Below are 18,215 nucleotides of genomic sequence, written 5' to 3' on the forward strand. Positions count from 1 at the left end.
AAGATATTTTTTACTATGATCGATACTGCTACTGCACACTTCGTTTTAAATTTAGAATTTTTTCCTAATTCGACAAGAGTCCTTTCTAAAATTACATTTGGGATTTAGTAAGAGTTGTGTCGCAACTGCAGCTCTTTAGTCCTCATATATCTTTGACATTTAATAGATGAGCGATATTAGTTCTCCGATACGATGCCATACGAATCTGTTGCTGATTCTTGGTTACATATTTTCTTTTTATTATTATTTTACAGGTTGGTCCAGCAGCGAACAACAAAGCCATCAGGGCCGATGCACACGTTACAGTATTACGTAAGTATATTTTAATCACATCATCGTAATCAGTGTCATAATTTCCAGTTTAGAAAGATTAATCATGATTAATACAAGAATAAGTCAGCATCACGTGTTAATACGGTAGCATTTTGAAATAACACTAGATTTCCATCTCTCTCAATTATTCTCTAGAAATATATGAAATGTTTTTTTTCGTTTTTCCTTAGATACTTTCAAACCACCTCTCTTTCATTTCGTGGTTCGAATGTCAATGACTTGTGACAGATAAAGCATGCGAATGTCTTTTTCTTTCTCGGACAAGTGCTTTTCAGTGTAGCGCATGTGGATACAAGCCTCCCTACTTCATAAGGATTTTTGTTTCTCGAGATAACCCACTCCTTTCTTTTCCAATCCATGACAGATCTGTCATTACTTATGTAATAGGAACACTGGATCTTGTTTCGTTGTGTAGCATTTTCCGAGGATACAATGTTTGAATCTTGGACAAGGATGGTAAACGCGTATCGTTTCTGAAATGTTATCTTTTGATTTTTCTACTTTCGAGAATTTCCGTATTTTGATATCGCCCGTTAAAAGCGACAGTCTTAATGGCAATTTTATACAAAGGTAGCTTTATCGATGAAGTCTAAAGATATCTCGGATACTTTCGGAAAAAAAATGATCTCAATTCGATGAGAGCTTAGAATTTTAGTTCGAATTCTAAATAAATTTAATACGTTAAAGTTACATCCATTTTCTGGCTAAGTACCGATTTAACTAAATTTAATGATAAAAAGTAAGAAAAAATGGTTGTACAATATTCTTAACTCATTCTTATAATGTTGGCATCTAATGATAGAGTAGAAAGCAATTAATGTACAGCGCTTCGAGTGTTTATATAAAAGCTAAATCACGTCGTGTTCGGAAAAGAGAAGCTCTTGCTGTCTGTTATAGTGCATTAATTCTCAAATGTCCTTATCTAAGCAGTGATAAGCTTAATGTACAGAAATAATACAAAAATCGATTTGGAGAGATGTGTATCCTAGCTAATACAACACCGGTTTCTTTAACCAATGGGCCTTTAGAGTACAAAGGCGAATTATAGGGATTAGAAGCTAAGCATTCCCGACAGATATAATTTATTATCAGGTAGAACAAACTCACACAACACCAAACATTTATTATAATGAGAACGATGAGTCTCGACGTTGGTTTCACATAATGGGAGTCATTTCTTTGCTCGGTTAGCAGGAAAACTTAAAAGAAGCAAGACAATTGACTCATAAAATGATGAGAAAAGACGAAGAAAAATCGATACGCTCACTTAGCTCGTTCATTTGTCATAGCCATACATTGCTGTTAATTAAAGTCATTCATTTAGTCACATAAAGTTCATAATTCCTGGAGGACGAATTTTTTTTATATTTTGTTTGTTTTTTCTTGTCTCGGAAACAGTGCCGCCTAAAACCATTACAGTAACGCAACATCCTAATGGAAGCACGGTGGAAGTGAGAGAGTCCGAAACACTTACCTTTACTTGTGTAGTTGGAGGAGGAAAGCCTGCTGCAGAAATCAAATGGTACAGGAAAAACGTCGAACTACGCCCAGGTAAGTCTATTTTTTTTATTTTTTTATTTTGGTTTAAATTGATTTACATATTGCACTTTACTTTTCTGTCTAAAACACGAGTACCGATGTAAATGGATAACTACTGTATCGAAGCTTTTTTTAAGTTTATCGTTTTGCATTTCACGGTAGAAATATTTCAAAAAAACAATAATTTTTCATAACTCTATATCGAAAATGATTCAGTTTTTTCTATGCCTGCATGATGTAAAGGCGATGGATAACTTTGATAATTTTTTTAATATATTTTCTATGATAAAAAAATCAAATTTTTGTAATTGTTTACGAATTTTTTAAAGTGTGATATGTGGAATTGAATTATATTGAACGAATATGACGATAGCTTAAACAAGTGAAATTGTTCATTTTTATGCTGAACCCTGTTTAAGTACTTAACACGCAACATTTAATTTTCGATTTAATCTTCCGTGAATATTGGTTCGAATAAATCAGCAAGATTTTTGTTTAATCGCTGATACAAATTTTTGTAAGCAAAAATATTTGCTTTTAATTATATCGTAAAGAATATAGAATAAATCGTATAAAATATTTAATGGTCCAATCCGAAAATAACATCAAATATTCATATGGATCGTAAAGAAATGCAGGATACAGATTATTTTTTCATGTTGTTGGTTTATACATTGAATCATATATCTCGAGATTTATTGGAAGAACAATAGTAAAAATACAGTATATGCAGTATTTAACTTTATCCTATAGCAATAACACCAAAAAATTCTTACATAAATTAGCAGAGTTCAAAGGAGAAATCGTATAAACCTGTATTTATATATAACTCCTCGAATATATTGCTCTATTTTTATCATTCTTGGCATCATTCTAACTGTTGTCTTCTAGAATAGGTTCAATGGATCGTCGTAACGATTTTTATTCGTTGACTTTAAAGCAGATATATGCTCGGGTCACGTGAGATTCGGTTCTGCAAATTTTTTTCCTTTATTTCTTCCATTTTTTTGTTTCAGATAACGTAGAAGTGAGCGTCGAAGATGCTGACGATCATCGTCAAAATGCCATTAGTACCATGACTCTGTATCCGAATCCAGATGACAATGGGGCTGTGTACACTTGCGAAGCCGTTCACCAAGCCCTGTCCGTGCCATTAAGGACTTCTGTCGAACTCAGTGTTTTATGTAAGTTGATACACATATTGAAAATTCACAATGGATTTGTTTGGGTTAATGATTTTTTAATTAATTACATTAGTAATATTTGAAGAACTGATACAGTTTACGGGAGAAATAAACGTAATTAATGTTTTCTTAAATAAATGTATACCACAAATGTATAAAAATTTAGTAGCTTTTATGTATTTGATTTCTTATAGCGAATAATTGATAAGGCAAGGGAGTATATAATGAATGAATAAAAAGCAATCTTAATCTTCTATTCATTATTTGGCTAGTTCCTCCGGGGCCTCCAGAAATAGAAGGTTATCAAGAAGGAGAAACTATTCGGATGGGAGATACGTTGACCCTTTCCTGCACATCCCGAGGCGGCAATCCTTTAGCTCAGCTTATATGGTATAAGAACGAAGAACAGGTGGATTTCAGTTACACAACCAATGGTCGAGAGTCAACCAATACCATCACTATATTGGTGGATGCATCTGATAATAATGCCTTGTACAAGTGTGAGGCATTCAATGTCGTCAGTCCGAAACCAATGACGGCTACGGCAAAACTTACAGTTCAGTGTAAGTTAATCAATTTTCACTCCCTCTTGTTTATTTTTCTTTTCTTTTCAAGCAGACTTTCTTTCTCTACTCTTAAGTATTATTTGAATAAGAGAAAGATTGTACTAGCGCCGGTTCGTCCAAATTCTAATCAGATGTAACACTTTGAATACTAAGAGCCTTTTCAATTCGCTTGTCACCGGTAACTCAAGTAATTACATAACTCGAACACGTGCTCTGGTTTCATTACACTTTCGCTTCTCTTAACTTGTAAGTCATGAGTGGTAAACGAAGTCTGAATATTCTCTACGAATGCAAAAATTTTCAAACGTCGCCCGTTTGAATTACAGTCCTTTAACTACCATACATTAACTTGTTATTTCTACTCCGTGTATGAGTTTTCTGGTGTTAATAACTAAACTTTCAGTCTTTAGAAACACTTTATTTCTGTAAACAATAAGTTTTTATTAATATTATTTACTAATTGGAAAACTTTTGCTTATTACAATATTGTAGCAACGATTCACGGTTCATCGGTTAATTCAAAAAAGATGTCATTAGCGTACCCTTTCTGTCTGCTACCTTTCGGCATCTCTCGCTAACGATCGACTCACTATCACTTTTGTCCATTCGTTTCCTCTTTCGATCGACTGCGGCATGGGGTAAATGAGGATGCGGCGCGAGATACCTTCTACCACATTTTCTCTGCTTTAATTTACTTATTTTTCCTTAAGATTTCATTAAAAATTAAATCAAACGCTGCAAATACAATTTTTTAAAAAATGTAAATTTATTTATTCACATTAGGAATAATTTACCTTTATTTTTCTTTAAAAATTCTTCCATTATTTAAATACCAAGTAAAATATTGACGTTAAATTTATGCCTATTTTTTTCTACATTAATTAGAAAGTTTAGAATTTTGTTAGTTTAATTTTAATCAGAGGAAATATATATATATTGTTATTTTTATTGGAAAAACTTTTGTTAATCTATATCTACCTTTAATAGCAAAGTTTTCCAATAGCATATGTCTATATATTTAAATAATCGTGGTTAGAATTCATAATATTATGAAAAATTATTAGTTTCTAAGAAACGATTCGATGTTTACTAATCCACTAGCGTATCCTTTTGTACAGAGCTATAGATATCCGGGAAAAAATTTCCATTTGTTTTACTCGAACGAATACAAAAGTATATATTGGAACGGAAGGAATTTCTTGATAAAATTGGAAAGGTTTGAAAAGTGAAGCATCGAATGCAGTTGATACAGCGCGAACTGAATGTTTTGAAAATTCCATTTATTTTCCGCAGAGCTTACAGCGCGAGTCTTTCATTGATTGCTAGCTTTTCTCGTAATAAAGGTTAGATAGAGAAGCGGGGGACGGATTTTCTCAGTCACAATGTTTACTTTATCCAGCATTTGCAGTCTGGAATGTTTGGTACGTGTTTTGTTTCTCCAAGAGTTAGCGTGCTTTCCCGATGTTTCCTCTGCCACTTATATTCTGAGGAATATTTAAGTGCTTCAATTCGTTGGAAATTACCGAGAGCGCATCAAACACTTTAGCCTTTGCCATGCTTTAAATAATCGCCACGTGCTAAAAATCCCACATGAATAATGTAAACATCAAAATGGCAAATTTAGTGAGTATAAAAAAAAGTCAGGTGATAAGGAAGACATTAAAATTCGATACCATCTGTTTGACGCCGCAACCTATTTTGTTCGAAGAATAGCTTTTTATATATATAAACCAATCACTCTTAAACCAAATAAATCGAATGAAATCTTTGGTTAGTACATAAAACACGAAACGAGAATTATATTTTCCCTTTGATTCTTTTATACCAAGAACCATTTTGTAAAGTAACCGAAACTAGGTCATTCAATTTGATTCTGAAAGCGAAATTTGAATATATATTCACTTAAATATATGAAGACCTAAATAACTTTACGTACTTTATATTTAAATCAGTGTGTTTTTTTTTTTTTTTTTAATATATATATAGTTGCTCCTGCAAAGGTCACTATTAGCGGTTCCAAGGAAGCCAAAGCGGCAGATAACGTCACCATGATGTGCATTACGGATCCGAGTAATCCTCCTGCCGAAATATCTTGGGTCGTGGATGGAAGACCCATACAATCCAACAGTACCACCATAGCCGACCCCGGAGGAGGCTGGGTGACGTCATCCAACATCACTGTCACCATCACGGGACAGGTCAGAGGCATTTCGTGATTTATTTTACATCTACTGTAGTCTATATTAACTTAAAAGATGATAAATTTTCGGGTAGTAGATAAATCTGTCTATGCTTTATAATTTATTAAGAGTGTCAAACATTCGTCTACAGAATAGCTTAATTCATTAAAATTAAAGTAAATGTATAGTTAGAATTTTAAAAATTTATTCACTCGAATGAGATTTCTATTTATTTCTGTTTTCGAATAATTGTAAAAATAAATAAATAATAATGAGGTCAGTTTTCATTTGGAAAATTTTCATTTTAGAAGTAAATTTTATTTTTATTTCTCTCTTTATTTTTTTTAAAAAAGAAAGGAAATTGCAGTAATTTAAAAAGATTAAATAATTTGCTTCATTCAAATTCTACAAAGATAAAAAAAAATATATTTTCCAACTGATTAAAAACAATCTTTTTTCGAATTTTTTTTTCCTTCTCAGAATTGTAAATTTAAAAATTTTAATTTACAGATTTTTATTTTTTAAGTTTACAAATCTGTATATTTCGATAAATTGTAAATAATATGTTACGGTGTTTTAACACGTAAACAAATTAAATCAATTTTTCCCAACGAAACCGACTGAAATCTACAATTTCTCAGAATTACTGAAATTTCAGAACATATTGGATTGTTATTGTTTAAAGTTCTGATTCGATATTCCATTCTGTAAAGATTACGTGATTTTGATAAAGCATTGTTTTAATGTTTTTTATATTACCACTATATATATATTTTTTTTATTGAAGAAGTTTTAGTTATAAAATCGGAAGAAAAAGAAAGCATCTTTCCCTTAAATCGATAGATTTTGTGGTTAATGTTATTAAATTCGTTTAATTAAAGTTTCGATTTAAAGAAAAAGCTAAGGTACCGTCTTCCAATATTGCGCGACATTTTCCAAAAAACAAAAAAGAAAAAAATATATTTTATTTCGATTTTCTGAAAAAAAAGAAAAAAATATTTGATGCATCGAGCTGTAGCGTTACGTAACGACTACTTTTCTTGACGATTTCTGTTGCAGCTTCGATAGGAAAAAATAAATAAAAATAAAAATTTGGAAGGAGCTAAAATTTTATCTTATCGGACAGATCATATATAGTAGCTGTTTATTTTAAGTAGTGATGGTAGCTCATCTCTATGAGGATTTTACTACATCGTATAACCCGCTTTAGGTGAAGTAAAATGATTTCAACAAGTAACCGTTTTGTGGTCTTGTATTTTTCGTTGCCGCTGAAGTCGTGACGTATTGTTTCTCTCTGTAAAGTTGACATAAACACTCGGCTGGCCGGAACAAATTGCTTCAAACCAATCGAATGATGGCTAAAAACATGTCAACGGTTGTCTGGTAAAGGCAAAAATTCTCAATTCTTCCATATTTATGTCTGATACACTTCTCTTAACATAATTTTTCTTTGTAACTTATTGAACTGTTAGAAGATGAAGAAAATATCTTGAAATAGTAAACGTTTTCGGAATGTTGTATTCCATATCAGCAGAGTAGTAATATCTTAACGATTTTTCTACGTATAATTTTTTTAAATAATTGATGATAATTTAATTTAATTTATGGTTATTTATATGTTCTTTACGTCTCTGTTTTTATTTATTATATTATTGGACAATGTAGTTCGTGAATAGAAGTCGAATAACCGGTTCTTGTTTAACTTCAGCATCTCGCGCGAATTAGTCACGTGCTTTTATTCATTCATATTTATGTAACGTGACGCTTCTTTTTCTTACTTTCCATTCCGATTTTTGGATTATTTATTTCTCGAATTCTTTCCATTTTTTTCTTTATTTGCCCACGAATTGTATGAAGTAAATACATTATTCCATACAGCACTTACGCAATTTTACATAATAGCATTTATTCGAGAGATTTATATATTTTAGAAACTTTTGTTACGTATTCTCTTTCTATCTTTCTCTCCCTCTTCGAAAGTAACAACGAATTCCTGTCTATATGTTATTCTTAAGTAAATTCAAAGCGATTATAAGGTGGTTTTATTTTTCAAAAAGTAATAAGGAGATTAAAATTAAAATTTAAAAAAAAATGTTTAAATCGATTATTTTGTAATTTTGGCTCGGATGTAATTTATTATTATTTTCTTCATCATTAATTTTACTTCGTTTTTCGGTGACGTCACAGAAAATAATCTTACACTTAACGAAGAGAAAATTAAAAAAAAAAACCTTTACGAATTTATCCAGTTTTTATTGTTATTATTTTTTGTGAGTAAAATCATTATTTGAATTTTTTCTTAATTTTAATTTAAAAAAATATAATATCTTTTAAACAGAATAGATGATAATTATAAGTTTTATTAATTTTTAAAGGAGAGAAACATGAAGATGTTTTCTTGTTACGCCGTTAATCACGCCCTGGGAGAAACTGTGGTGGAGACGGCAGTTCTTAGTGTTCTCTGTAAGTTATCATCTCTTCCCCTCTACTACTACTGCCTAAATAATAGCTTTTGTGCCAAGTTTAGTAATAGTAGAAGCTTTAGTCTGGACTTTTCACTTTAAAAATGTGTTTTTCTTTCTCGAATACTTTCCATTTATAGATCCTCCCGACCAACCCAACATCTTTGGTTATGCGGAAGGAACACCTATCCGGACGGACACTTTACATCGGATGACGTGTGTGGCGCACGGAGGAAATCCTCTGCCATCAGTTAAATGGTTCAGGGAAGGGAAGGAGGTAGGCATTTTAAAACCATTCTTATCCGATCGGAATATATTCGATGTATTTTGGCATCCAGAAAGGAAATCTCTGTTCGACGTCATTTATATTCGGTTGGTGGCTATTTTTGTTTCTATTTATAGATCTCTAAAAGAGCTTTTTTTTTGTTTTGTTTTCCTCAGATCAAGTCTACTTCCACCACTAATGGCAACGTGGTCACCAGTGAATTATCCATAGTTGTTAAATCCAGTGATAACGGAGCCGTTTTTAGATGTGAAGCCACCAATTCTGCAGCTCCCGAGCCTTTGGTCAGAAAAGTCAAACTCACAGTACATTGTAATTATTGGTTTTTGTTTGTATCGAGATTTTTCCTTTGCTAGCTCGAATTCGTAAGAATTTCAATCGTCTTAAACCTCTTAAACTGATCTCAACTTTGTATTTTTATAATAAAACTTTATACATAGTTTTAGATGTAATAAAAAGATTTTTTCCTATCAAAAATGTAGAGAAAATTACTTCCGTTTCAGTTCCACCCAGCGGAGTCAGTATCAAGATCAAACCTAAACAGCCTAAAGCAGATCAAAAGGTAATAAAAAAAACGGAAAATTGAAACTAATAGAAGTTTTATAAAAGTAAACATTATTTTTATTGAAAAAGATTCGAATCATATAATAAATAAGTCGAGTGAGAATTGTGTTATGTTTCGCTTCTTGTATTCTCTTTTGGTTTTTATTTATTTTTTTTGTAATAATGAAAGAAGATGATTTTTTATTTGAAATGAAATAGGTGACTCTTGTGTGTGATTCTGGAAGCAGTAACCCTCAGGCAGCAATTACGTGGTGGAAAGATGGCTTTCTTGTGTTGGGTACTCCCGATGGTGTGTTTGATGCCCCAAATGGCGGAAAATCCGTAAGAAACTTGCTACATCTTAACGTGACATCCAGTGACGACGGTGCGGTTTATACGTGCCAAGCCACTAATCATTTATTGCAACAAAGTGCTCACGATGCCGTCACGCTCAATGTCCTATGTGAGTTTCTTTCTTCTTTTACTTAAAATGATAAAAAAATTGCTTCGGGAATTTTTTCCACGAAAAATTCAATAAAAAGCGCGGAATTTGTTAAATATCGGTTTTATCTAGTGATGTTTATTATCTCAGCCTTTTATAGTAAAAATATTCAAATGATTTCATTGCGTGACATTTTTTTTCCTTCTTCAAAACACGAAACACGCGAAGATTTTATCTAGAATGTAACAGGTATTGCAGATACTCTACTAATTACAAATGTCCCGTTATAAAAACAAATGCCTTATTATCCTATTAAAATATTTAACTTTTAAATTCCTTATTTATATTAAATAGCTTTAGATATAAATATTAAGTAAGACGTTTCCCTTGAGAAATCATAAAAGAAACTAGTCAATTGTATCCTGCAACTATGCTTATTACATAAATTTCCGATTGAATAGTTTCTTCAACAATTCAATATCAAATTGGAATTCTGAATGCATCTTTCAATAAAAATTTTTTTATTATTATTAAATAAGTTATTTTGTTATTTGTTTACTTTAAAAATAATAATATAAAAAAAAGAAGTTTTATATGATGAAAAGAATTCTGTCATATTTCTTTACAAACTTATATATTTTTAATATATATAGTTTTATACTGAATATGAGAGTACTGTACATAAATATATACATATAGCCTACTCTATACACAATATATACCCGTATGTATTTGAAATAACGTATTTTAAAAATGAAGTTCACATCTTCAAATTCTTTTTATAAATTTCATCGATGTTCTTGAACTTACATTGCGGTGTAGAATGCGAAAACAGCATTCTGAAGTTTGAAGGATTTTGGAGGATGGAGAGAGAGAGAGAGAGAGAAAGACTGGAGAGTTTGAATGGTTTAGAAATCTTGGCACTATAATGGTTAGTTTCCGAATAATAATGAAATTAAATTAAGAATAATTCTAAAACTTGGTATTTAATTATTTAATCGTTAATTTGACAATTGAGAAAAATCACGGAGATAATTATGACTTCTAAAAGTAGAAGAGAATTGTCATTTAAGAAAGAGCTATTTTTAGATTGAAAATATCGTCTCTCTCACGAACTGTCAATTATAAAAGAAAAAAAAAATTTCTCCAATTAAGTAAAATTTATTTTAATTGAGAAGAGATGTTAAGTATTAGTTCAACAGAAAAATTAATCGCTAAAGTTTCAACTAAGTCCATTTCATGAAATATGAACTTATAAATTAACAAACGTGAATTTTAATTCGAATTAAGAAAATAGTTTTATATTTATAAAGGGTTAATCATTGAACAAAATTGGAAAATATAAATTAATCATTAAAAATGAAACTTGAGCACATAATAGGTAACTAATATCTGCAAAACACTTAATGAATACATTAATGTATAGAAAATTACTTTACTACAATATAATTATAATTTTCCTTATTATTTTGTAAAAAATAAATAAATATATACGGTAATAAAAATATATTTTTTCTCATTGATTTTTATATAAGATTCAATCTTGTTGCTTTATTAGAGATTAGATTTCTTCTAGCTTTCAATTCTAACCAAAGAAATAATAAAAATTTTCAAAAAATACGTTCAGAATTTTATTAAAATTTTAAAATTTAATGTAAATTATAAACGATTTATAGTATTTATAATAAAAATATTTACGAATATGAAAATGTAGTACAAAAATTATACATATTTAAACTCTATTATTATATTAATCATCGCTTCTTTAACTAATAAAAGAGAGAAATTTTTAAGTTTTATCGATCTAGAATAGCCGATCGAAAAGAGCTATCATATTTTACTGCCAGAATTTTAACAGGCGTATATAATATATATATATATATATATATATATGTGTATTTTTTTAAATTTTCTCTTTGCATAATGCAGAAAATTCTAAGCTATACGTTCGATATATTAGTATCCTAGAATAGTATCGATTGCAGTAATACAGGTAGATCATTTTTGTTTTCTAATGAAAGCATTCCTTATAATGAACTAGATCAAATGACATTTCAATGAATATGAAACAACGAAAAAACTAAAATAAAAAAATATATATATTTTTTGAAATCTTTACTTTTTAATTATTAGAGATATTTAGGAATTATTCATTCTTATTTTCTAATGTATTTTTAAAAAAATTATATATTAACAATATATGGATATGTATGTATAAAGAAACGATATTTCTGCAATTTTTAGAATTATTAATTTAATTTAATTTTGTATAAAATAGTGTAATATACTTCCTAGATATTAAATCAATCTGAAATTTTATATTAAAATTCATTATGAAATTATAATAAAGTATTATAAAATTTATATATATGCACGAGTCTGATTTTTGGATGTCTTTGTTAGTGTCCAATGGTTCCAACTTGCAAAAAAATCAAAATGGATAGAAAACTTTCGAATTTATACTTAAAAATAGATTTAGGCATCTTTACATTATTGGAATATTTAACAGTGTTTTAAGCATTTAATTGTATTTCGATTATTTATTGACGATAACATTATTGAACATGAATATAAGATGTTTCTTTTGTTTGTACATTACATTAAATTGAAACTTTCGTTTTTGACTTAATACAAATAAAAGTTTTAATACCGCTTTAATAAATAATCTCTTGAATTTAATCGTTTTAATTATGTAATCAACATTAGAATTCATTAAATTTTAAAATGAAATTAAAATAAAGAAATTCATTTATCCGTATCCATTAAATAATTTTAATAATATTAAATGCATTGCACTTTATTTCCAATATAATAAATTAATAAAATTATAATTAAAATTGATGTTATTAATTCTCATTTTCTGTAATGGTTTGAACGAAGCTTAAATTAGGAATTATATTTAATGTTTACGCTTTTATTTTTGTCGCGTTATACCAATATTTAAATTGTAAATATTATTATAAATATGATTTTCTGGAATCTGTGATGTAAAGATATTCGTGAACATAATGTAAATATCGTCTAAAGTACAGACATCACGATGCACTTGCTATTTGTTTATTAAATAGTCAACCAATAATTATTTCATAAATATATTACACTTTAATATATTTGAGAATTTTGTTAAAATTAATATATATGCAGTGACATAAATGACTTTTGAATAATTATTTTTTTCTTAAAAATAGAATTTGGCATTTCTTTTCAATTGTCAAAGAAATTGATATACTCTTTGAAACAAATACACATATAAATATATCGCGTATGGCATTTTTACAAATACCTTTTATTTTCCAGTATGAATAATGAGATATGACTGAATCTTTCAGACAAACCAGAATTTCCAGAGTCGTTTTCCCTCCAGACCTACGACGTTATTGAAGGGGAGACAACTATAATCAATCTCACCGCTCAAGCCAATCCTTCGTCCATCACATATTCTTGGACAACTGGTGGAAACGTCGTACCCAGCGTGGAAGATGCGGACAATACAAAGTACAGGATCTTTGCTGTAGGGCCTCTTCTTCATATTAACGGAGCAAAAAGGGACGACGGAGGTGCTTATAGCTGCGAGGCAACTAACGAAGAAGGCACCAATAAAATAACAATTCAAGTCAATGTTCACCGTACGTGAATTATTTTTTATCATTTGTCACCCCTTTTATTCACTTCGCTACCCTGTAAAAGAGCTATTCCGCATAATAGTACCATAAAATGTTTACTTGAAAATTTTCGGATATTAAATTTGATGCATATTTATTACCTCGGCTACTAACACGCTATAATGTTTATTAATATAATTTAATTAATGGTTGCTTTACACTTAGTGTATAGAAAAGAATAGCAATTAAATTTTAAATTATTTACATAAGATATGTTTATATTATCAGGTGGTGCGAAAATTACGAGGATAACAGAGATCGTTACTGTAGATCAAGGGGATAATGCCTTCTTGGAGTGCGTGGCTGATGCCAACCCCATCACCGACGATCTGATCACGTGGTCGCGCTCCGATTTCGACATGATAAGAACTCAGCAGAGAGCCGAAGGCGGAAAATCTTACTTAACTGTCTACAACGTCTCAAGAGACGACTCGGGAAAGTTTACGTGCACAGCCAACAACGGTGTTGGCACAGAAGATGCCAAAACTGCAATTCTCGTCGTGAAACGTGAGTTTTTTGTCCTAAGGCGATTTGAAAATTTACAAGTTTAAATGTAAAATATTAAATAACCAGGAGATCGGTAGTAATAAAAATATATATAAACATAACGCTTAGAAATTCTACGCTTTGCAATTCTTTAAAATCGAAAAGATAATTTACTTGTTTTGTAGAAATGCCTTTTCTAGATTCTTTTCTGACGATACTGATTCACCTGGGACTCTATTTAAACCCGACTCAATCCTATTTAATGTTTTCCACAGATAAGCCAGTTATCGACAAGTCTGCTCCATTTTTAAAAGCTGCGGGTGATAAAGGAGAAAATGCTCAAATCACGTGTCGTGCCAACGGTGCACCAAATATTACATTCAGTTGGTATAGGAACGGGGAGAGTGTTGGAGATTATCTCAGTAATAAATTCGAAATGGAATCGTACCAAGTGGATTATATTACCTGGGAAACCGTTCTTAACGTCAATCAAATCCGTACCGTGGATTACGGATCTTACGATTGCGTTGCCAGGAATGAATTGGGAACTGACAGGAGTACCATCAGCTTAGAAGGATTGTGTAAGTCGAAAAACTTACAAAAATCGAATTTCAGAAATAGAGTTTAGTATTTAATATATTCTCTCTCTCTTTTTTACGATATTTAATGTTAGAATAATAGAGATTTTTTTTAATAAATTTATTATTTTTGTCTTAATTACCGTGTAGATAGTATTTTTATGACCAATTCTTATCGCTTATTAATTTTTTGGATGGTTTAACAGCCGTGCCAGATCCTCCCATTCATATCAAAGCACTTAATGTTACGCATGACTCTGTTCGTTTAAAATGGCTACCGGGTTTCGACGGTGGAAGAGAGCAATCTTTTCGTGTCAGGTACCAGGTGCTGGATAGTTACCCACTCATGTTCACGGATGTGTTTCCTTCCAACGCCACCGAGTTTACGGTCACAAATTTACAGATTGGAACTACTTACGTCTTTCAATTGATTGCTATCAACGAACTGGGAGAAAGTTCAGTCTCCGAAAAGTTCGTCAGAGTCACTACTTCAAGTGAGTATATAGAAGTTTACAATAATTTTATTTTTTTTAAACACATTTTCTTCTTTTCGATCCCGTTCGTTTACTCTCAAATTTAATTAATTTGCGCACTGTACAGGAATTATTATAACTAGGAGGCGTAGGTTAGTTAAACATATAAGCAACTCCCGAGAGTCACGAAACAAACGGATCTAACGCCCTGAATCGTTGGTTATAGAATTAATGGGTGAGTCTAATAAACACCCCTTTGCTTCTTTATTTTCGAGCTCTGACAGTAGGAAAAAATAATAATAATAAAAATATTTTCCTGAATTTCGTGCTCAATAGCCAAGAACTGGTATGGTATAGGAGAAAAGGAACTTTTTTAAATAATAAAAGAAAAATCGATATATTTTTGTTTGTTTAGACTTTGTTCTTTTAATGTTAACTTCATAGCGTAGATCGGTTACTTCCTTTATTGTCGAAGGGCCGGACTGGGCGTTTTTCTATCTTTCAATGTAGGAATTTCCGTGGAGACCATTTTCGTGTGCGATATCGTCGAAATATCATTCCCTCCCATCCGGTGTTTTCTGCCATCATTTATAGGGTGGCGAATATTCAGTTATCTTATTCAAACACTCTCTATTATTCTGTGTTTGTAAAATAAAATTTATTCGATGCAAATTCTGTGTAGAAGAAAATGGGATCATGTGGGTTTTTCTCTATTTTTTTTTTTTTTTTTCCGAAAAAGATGCCATGCACACAACAATGGTTGTACTTAATTATAATCTTTTTACACATTTCTCTCGTTGATTTTGATTTAGTGGGGTGTTCTTTCTTAACTACTTTCTTTTATTTTTGTCTTGACATGTTTTATTTCTTTACATTTTATGTATCTTTCGCATAAATATTAAATATTTTAATGAGTTATATCATAGAATATTTTCAATTATATAACAAGAGATAATATATTATTTTTATAATAAGAAAAAAGTTTTAAATAACAGATGGCGAATACTTATTAAAAATTGTCTGGATAAATATAAAATGTTTTCTCTCCTCAACTTTAAAGAATTGCAATATTTTATTCACCCTATAGCAATTTTTGTATTAATTAAACAAAGATATGTTTTTATATTTATTGTTGGTTATAAAAAAATAGATAAAATAAACAAATAATTCAAGCGAACGAAATTGATATTTAATATTAAAAATATTTAAATGAAGCTGTATTCGTTTGGGAATTTTGAAATATTTTTCCCATTAAAATTTTCAAACTTCAAGGATAAATGCTTTGTTTTTTTTGGCAATTACGGTATCTCATTTATTATATATAAGAAATTTAAAATCGAACTTATTATATAAAATATTTTTGCTATTTGAACAGGTGAAGTACCTAAAAATGAGACTAAACCAGTGATAACGGAAGTGCTCTCGGGCAAAGGAGACATACCAAGAATCATTATCATCACAGTTTCTGTTGTGGGAAGCTTTCTACTAATATTAAATATCATTTTGGTAATCTGCTTTGTGAGAAAGAGAAGAAAGAAAAGATTAGAGGAAGGTAGGGGAAAATCCGATCAATTTTCATCCTCTTATAATTTATCTATATTCTTACCGAAGTAATATAAGTGGCTTAAAAATACGCGTTTATCCAAATTTTATTATTTCATTACAAAAATATCTAACTTTGTAAAACGCCCTTCTATACATTTTCTAATTTATAACTTAGAATTACTTGTTTCTGAATTGAAATTCGAGATGTGTTACTCCTATTAGTCACTCTATTATCGTACATCTTTTTCTGTTTCTTTCCTGCATGCTGCATTTGTAAGTGTTACAGCGATTGGCAAAGTTATGCCAAAGTAAGTATGCTACTAACGGTTACGGTATTACCATTTTCTTGTTTATCTTTCTTCTCGATAAATTTGACTATATGTCGCTTGTTCGTAAGACATTTTTCGTATTGTTTCAGAAGATAGTGACCACTGCAGTAGCAAAGCGGCGACCATCGAAATGTATGCTCCAAGTAGCTATAATGAGACTATGAACGGAGAAACATTAAGTTGTACGTCGGAAAAAAGTGAACCATATTCTGATGGAAGAAGCACTGGAGAATATTCGGTAAGTGTAGAATCTTGTCTTCTGTCACATCTGTCTCTAATATTTTAACCCTTTTCGCGCAAATGTCACAACTGTAAACTTTAAAAATCAATCGATAATCTAAGGTTTTGTTACGACTATCTTTTTATGGAGCCTTCGTCTATCTTTTGTTTCTTTTTATTTTTAGCCATGTAGATTCATCATGATATTTTCAAGGTGACATCTGTAAGTGGTCTATAAGTGTTTGAAGTTTACTTAACGAAATACACATAAGGTTAATTTAAATGTAAATTAATTTACATAAGAATAAGTAGGAGATACAGTCATGTGAATAGAACTAATTTACACAATTCTAGGAAAAGAGCAATTTGATTTGCTATGTTTACATTTGAAATCATTGAATATGACTTTAAAAAAGAATAAGAAAAAATTCATCAAACATCTAAGTCTAAAGACATTGTTTCTTTAGAATTTTTTGTCTTTCCGCGAGAAAAAAATAAATTCTTATGTCATGCTTCAAGAGACATGCCGAGATAAAATTGATGTTGGAATTTTTTCTTTTTTTTCGATTTTATCCGGTAGGAGGAACAGGGGAAGCCAGTAGCTACGACTTACTTGATCGATCAAGGTGATGGAACCTATATACCTGACGGGACGATAGGACAGTATAATACCTATAGGTATTTAGATCAAGGTAGGTAAACATGAAATATTGTGTTTACTACATCCACGCGATCAATCATATATGTTATAGTAATATCCTATCATTATTTTCCATCTCTTCCACATCTTTTTGTTTAAGAGATTTTTGTAACCTTCCGTAATTTTAACTTTCTCTCTACTAAATGGAATATTAATGTAAATTATCGATAATTTTTTTCTAAATTTATAATATTCACAAGTAGTAATTTAAGAAAGAAATTTCCATATCAAATTCTCAGTTTTGTAAGAATATATAAAAGGAATTTTAATGGTTAAAAAAAAATTGTAAAGTTGAATAAAAGAGTAAGCAATTTCGAAACTTATTCGAGGTTTATAAGGAATATTTTTCTAATGTTTCACTAATGTTTTAAATCTGGTTAAGCTCTTCTTAAATGTCTTCATTTTTAACGAGTTAGAAAACGATTGGTTTTAAAATAACAGTGAAATGTTTGGATAGGAAGTTAATGACACAGAAGTATATTTAACGGATTTTTCACGGATATTTTCAGTTTCTCGATATAGTACGCTGGAAAAAAATTCTAAAAAACCAAACAAAAATATTTACGAAGCCGAAGAAGATACATATGCGGATGCATTAAGGAGAAATGCTTATAATCAAAAGGTAAGTGGACATTGATTTCAAATAAATATGATTCAAACTTTGTTTTCTATTACTTTTTCTTATTTTGAT

The 18,215-nt window shown here is 30.2% G+C and overlaps 1 protein-coding gene across 4 annotated transcripts in view; it reads left to right on the forward strand.

The window, feature by feature from the left end:
- Positions 1 to 18,215, forward strand: part of LOC136985031 (nephrin-like) — an 86,862-nt gene that overhangs the window by 66,430 nt on the left and 2,217 nt on the right. The window contains exons 4-22 of one of the 4 annotated variants that reach the window (XM_067282221.1): positions 255 to 312; positions 1,732 to 1,884; positions 2,889 to 3,056; positions 3,329 to 3,619; positions 5,609 to 5,820; positions 8,178 to 8,265; positions 8,405 to 8,541; positions 8,706 to 8,859; positions 9,051 to 9,109; positions 9,310 to 9,553; positions 12,862 to 13,158; positions 13,423 to 13,701; positions 13,956 to 14,261; positions 14,465 to 14,752; positions 16,107 to 16,283; positions 16,555 to 16,584; positions 16,695 to 16,843; positions 17,405 to 17,516; positions 18,034 to 18,146. In XM_067282221.1, the coding sequence (XP_067138322.1) occupies positions 255 to 312; positions 1,732 to 1,884; positions 2,889 to 3,056; positions 3,329 to 3,619; positions 5,609 to 5,820; positions 8,178 to 8,265; positions 8,405 to 8,541; positions 8,706 to 8,859; positions 9,051 to 9,109; positions 9,310 to 9,553; positions 12,862 to 13,158; positions 13,423 to 13,701; positions 13,956 to 14,261; positions 14,465 to 14,752; positions 16,107 to 16,283; positions 16,555 to 16,584; positions 16,695 to 16,843; positions 17,405 to 17,516; positions 18,034 to 18,146 (3,315 nt within the window). The remainder of the gene's footprint in view (positions 1 to 254; positions 313 to 1,731; positions 1,885 to 2,888; positions 3,057 to 3,328; positions 3,620 to 5,608; positions 5,821 to 8,177; positions 8,266 to 8,404; positions 8,542 to 8,705; positions 8,860 to 9,050; positions 9,110 to 9,309; positions 9,554 to 12,861; positions 13,159 to 13,422; positions 13,702 to 13,955; positions 14,262 to 14,464; positions 14,753 to 16,106; positions 16,284 to 16,554; positions 16,585 to 16,694; positions 16,844 to 17,404; positions 17,517 to 18,033; positions 18,147 to 18,215) is intronic. The other 3 variants (XM_067282222.1, XM_067282223.1, XM_067282224.1) reach the window with 3 other exon arrangements.

The sequence above is a fragment of the Centruroides vittatus genome, unplaced genomic scaffold, assembly GCF_030686945.1.
Source record: "Centruroides vittatus isolate TY-2023 unplaced genomic scaffold, ASM3068694v2 contig_943, whole genome shotgun sequence".
Classification (NCBI taxonomy): domain Eukaryota; kingdom Metazoa; phylum Arthropoda; class Arachnida; order Scorpiones; family Buthidae; genus Centruroides; species Centruroides vittatus.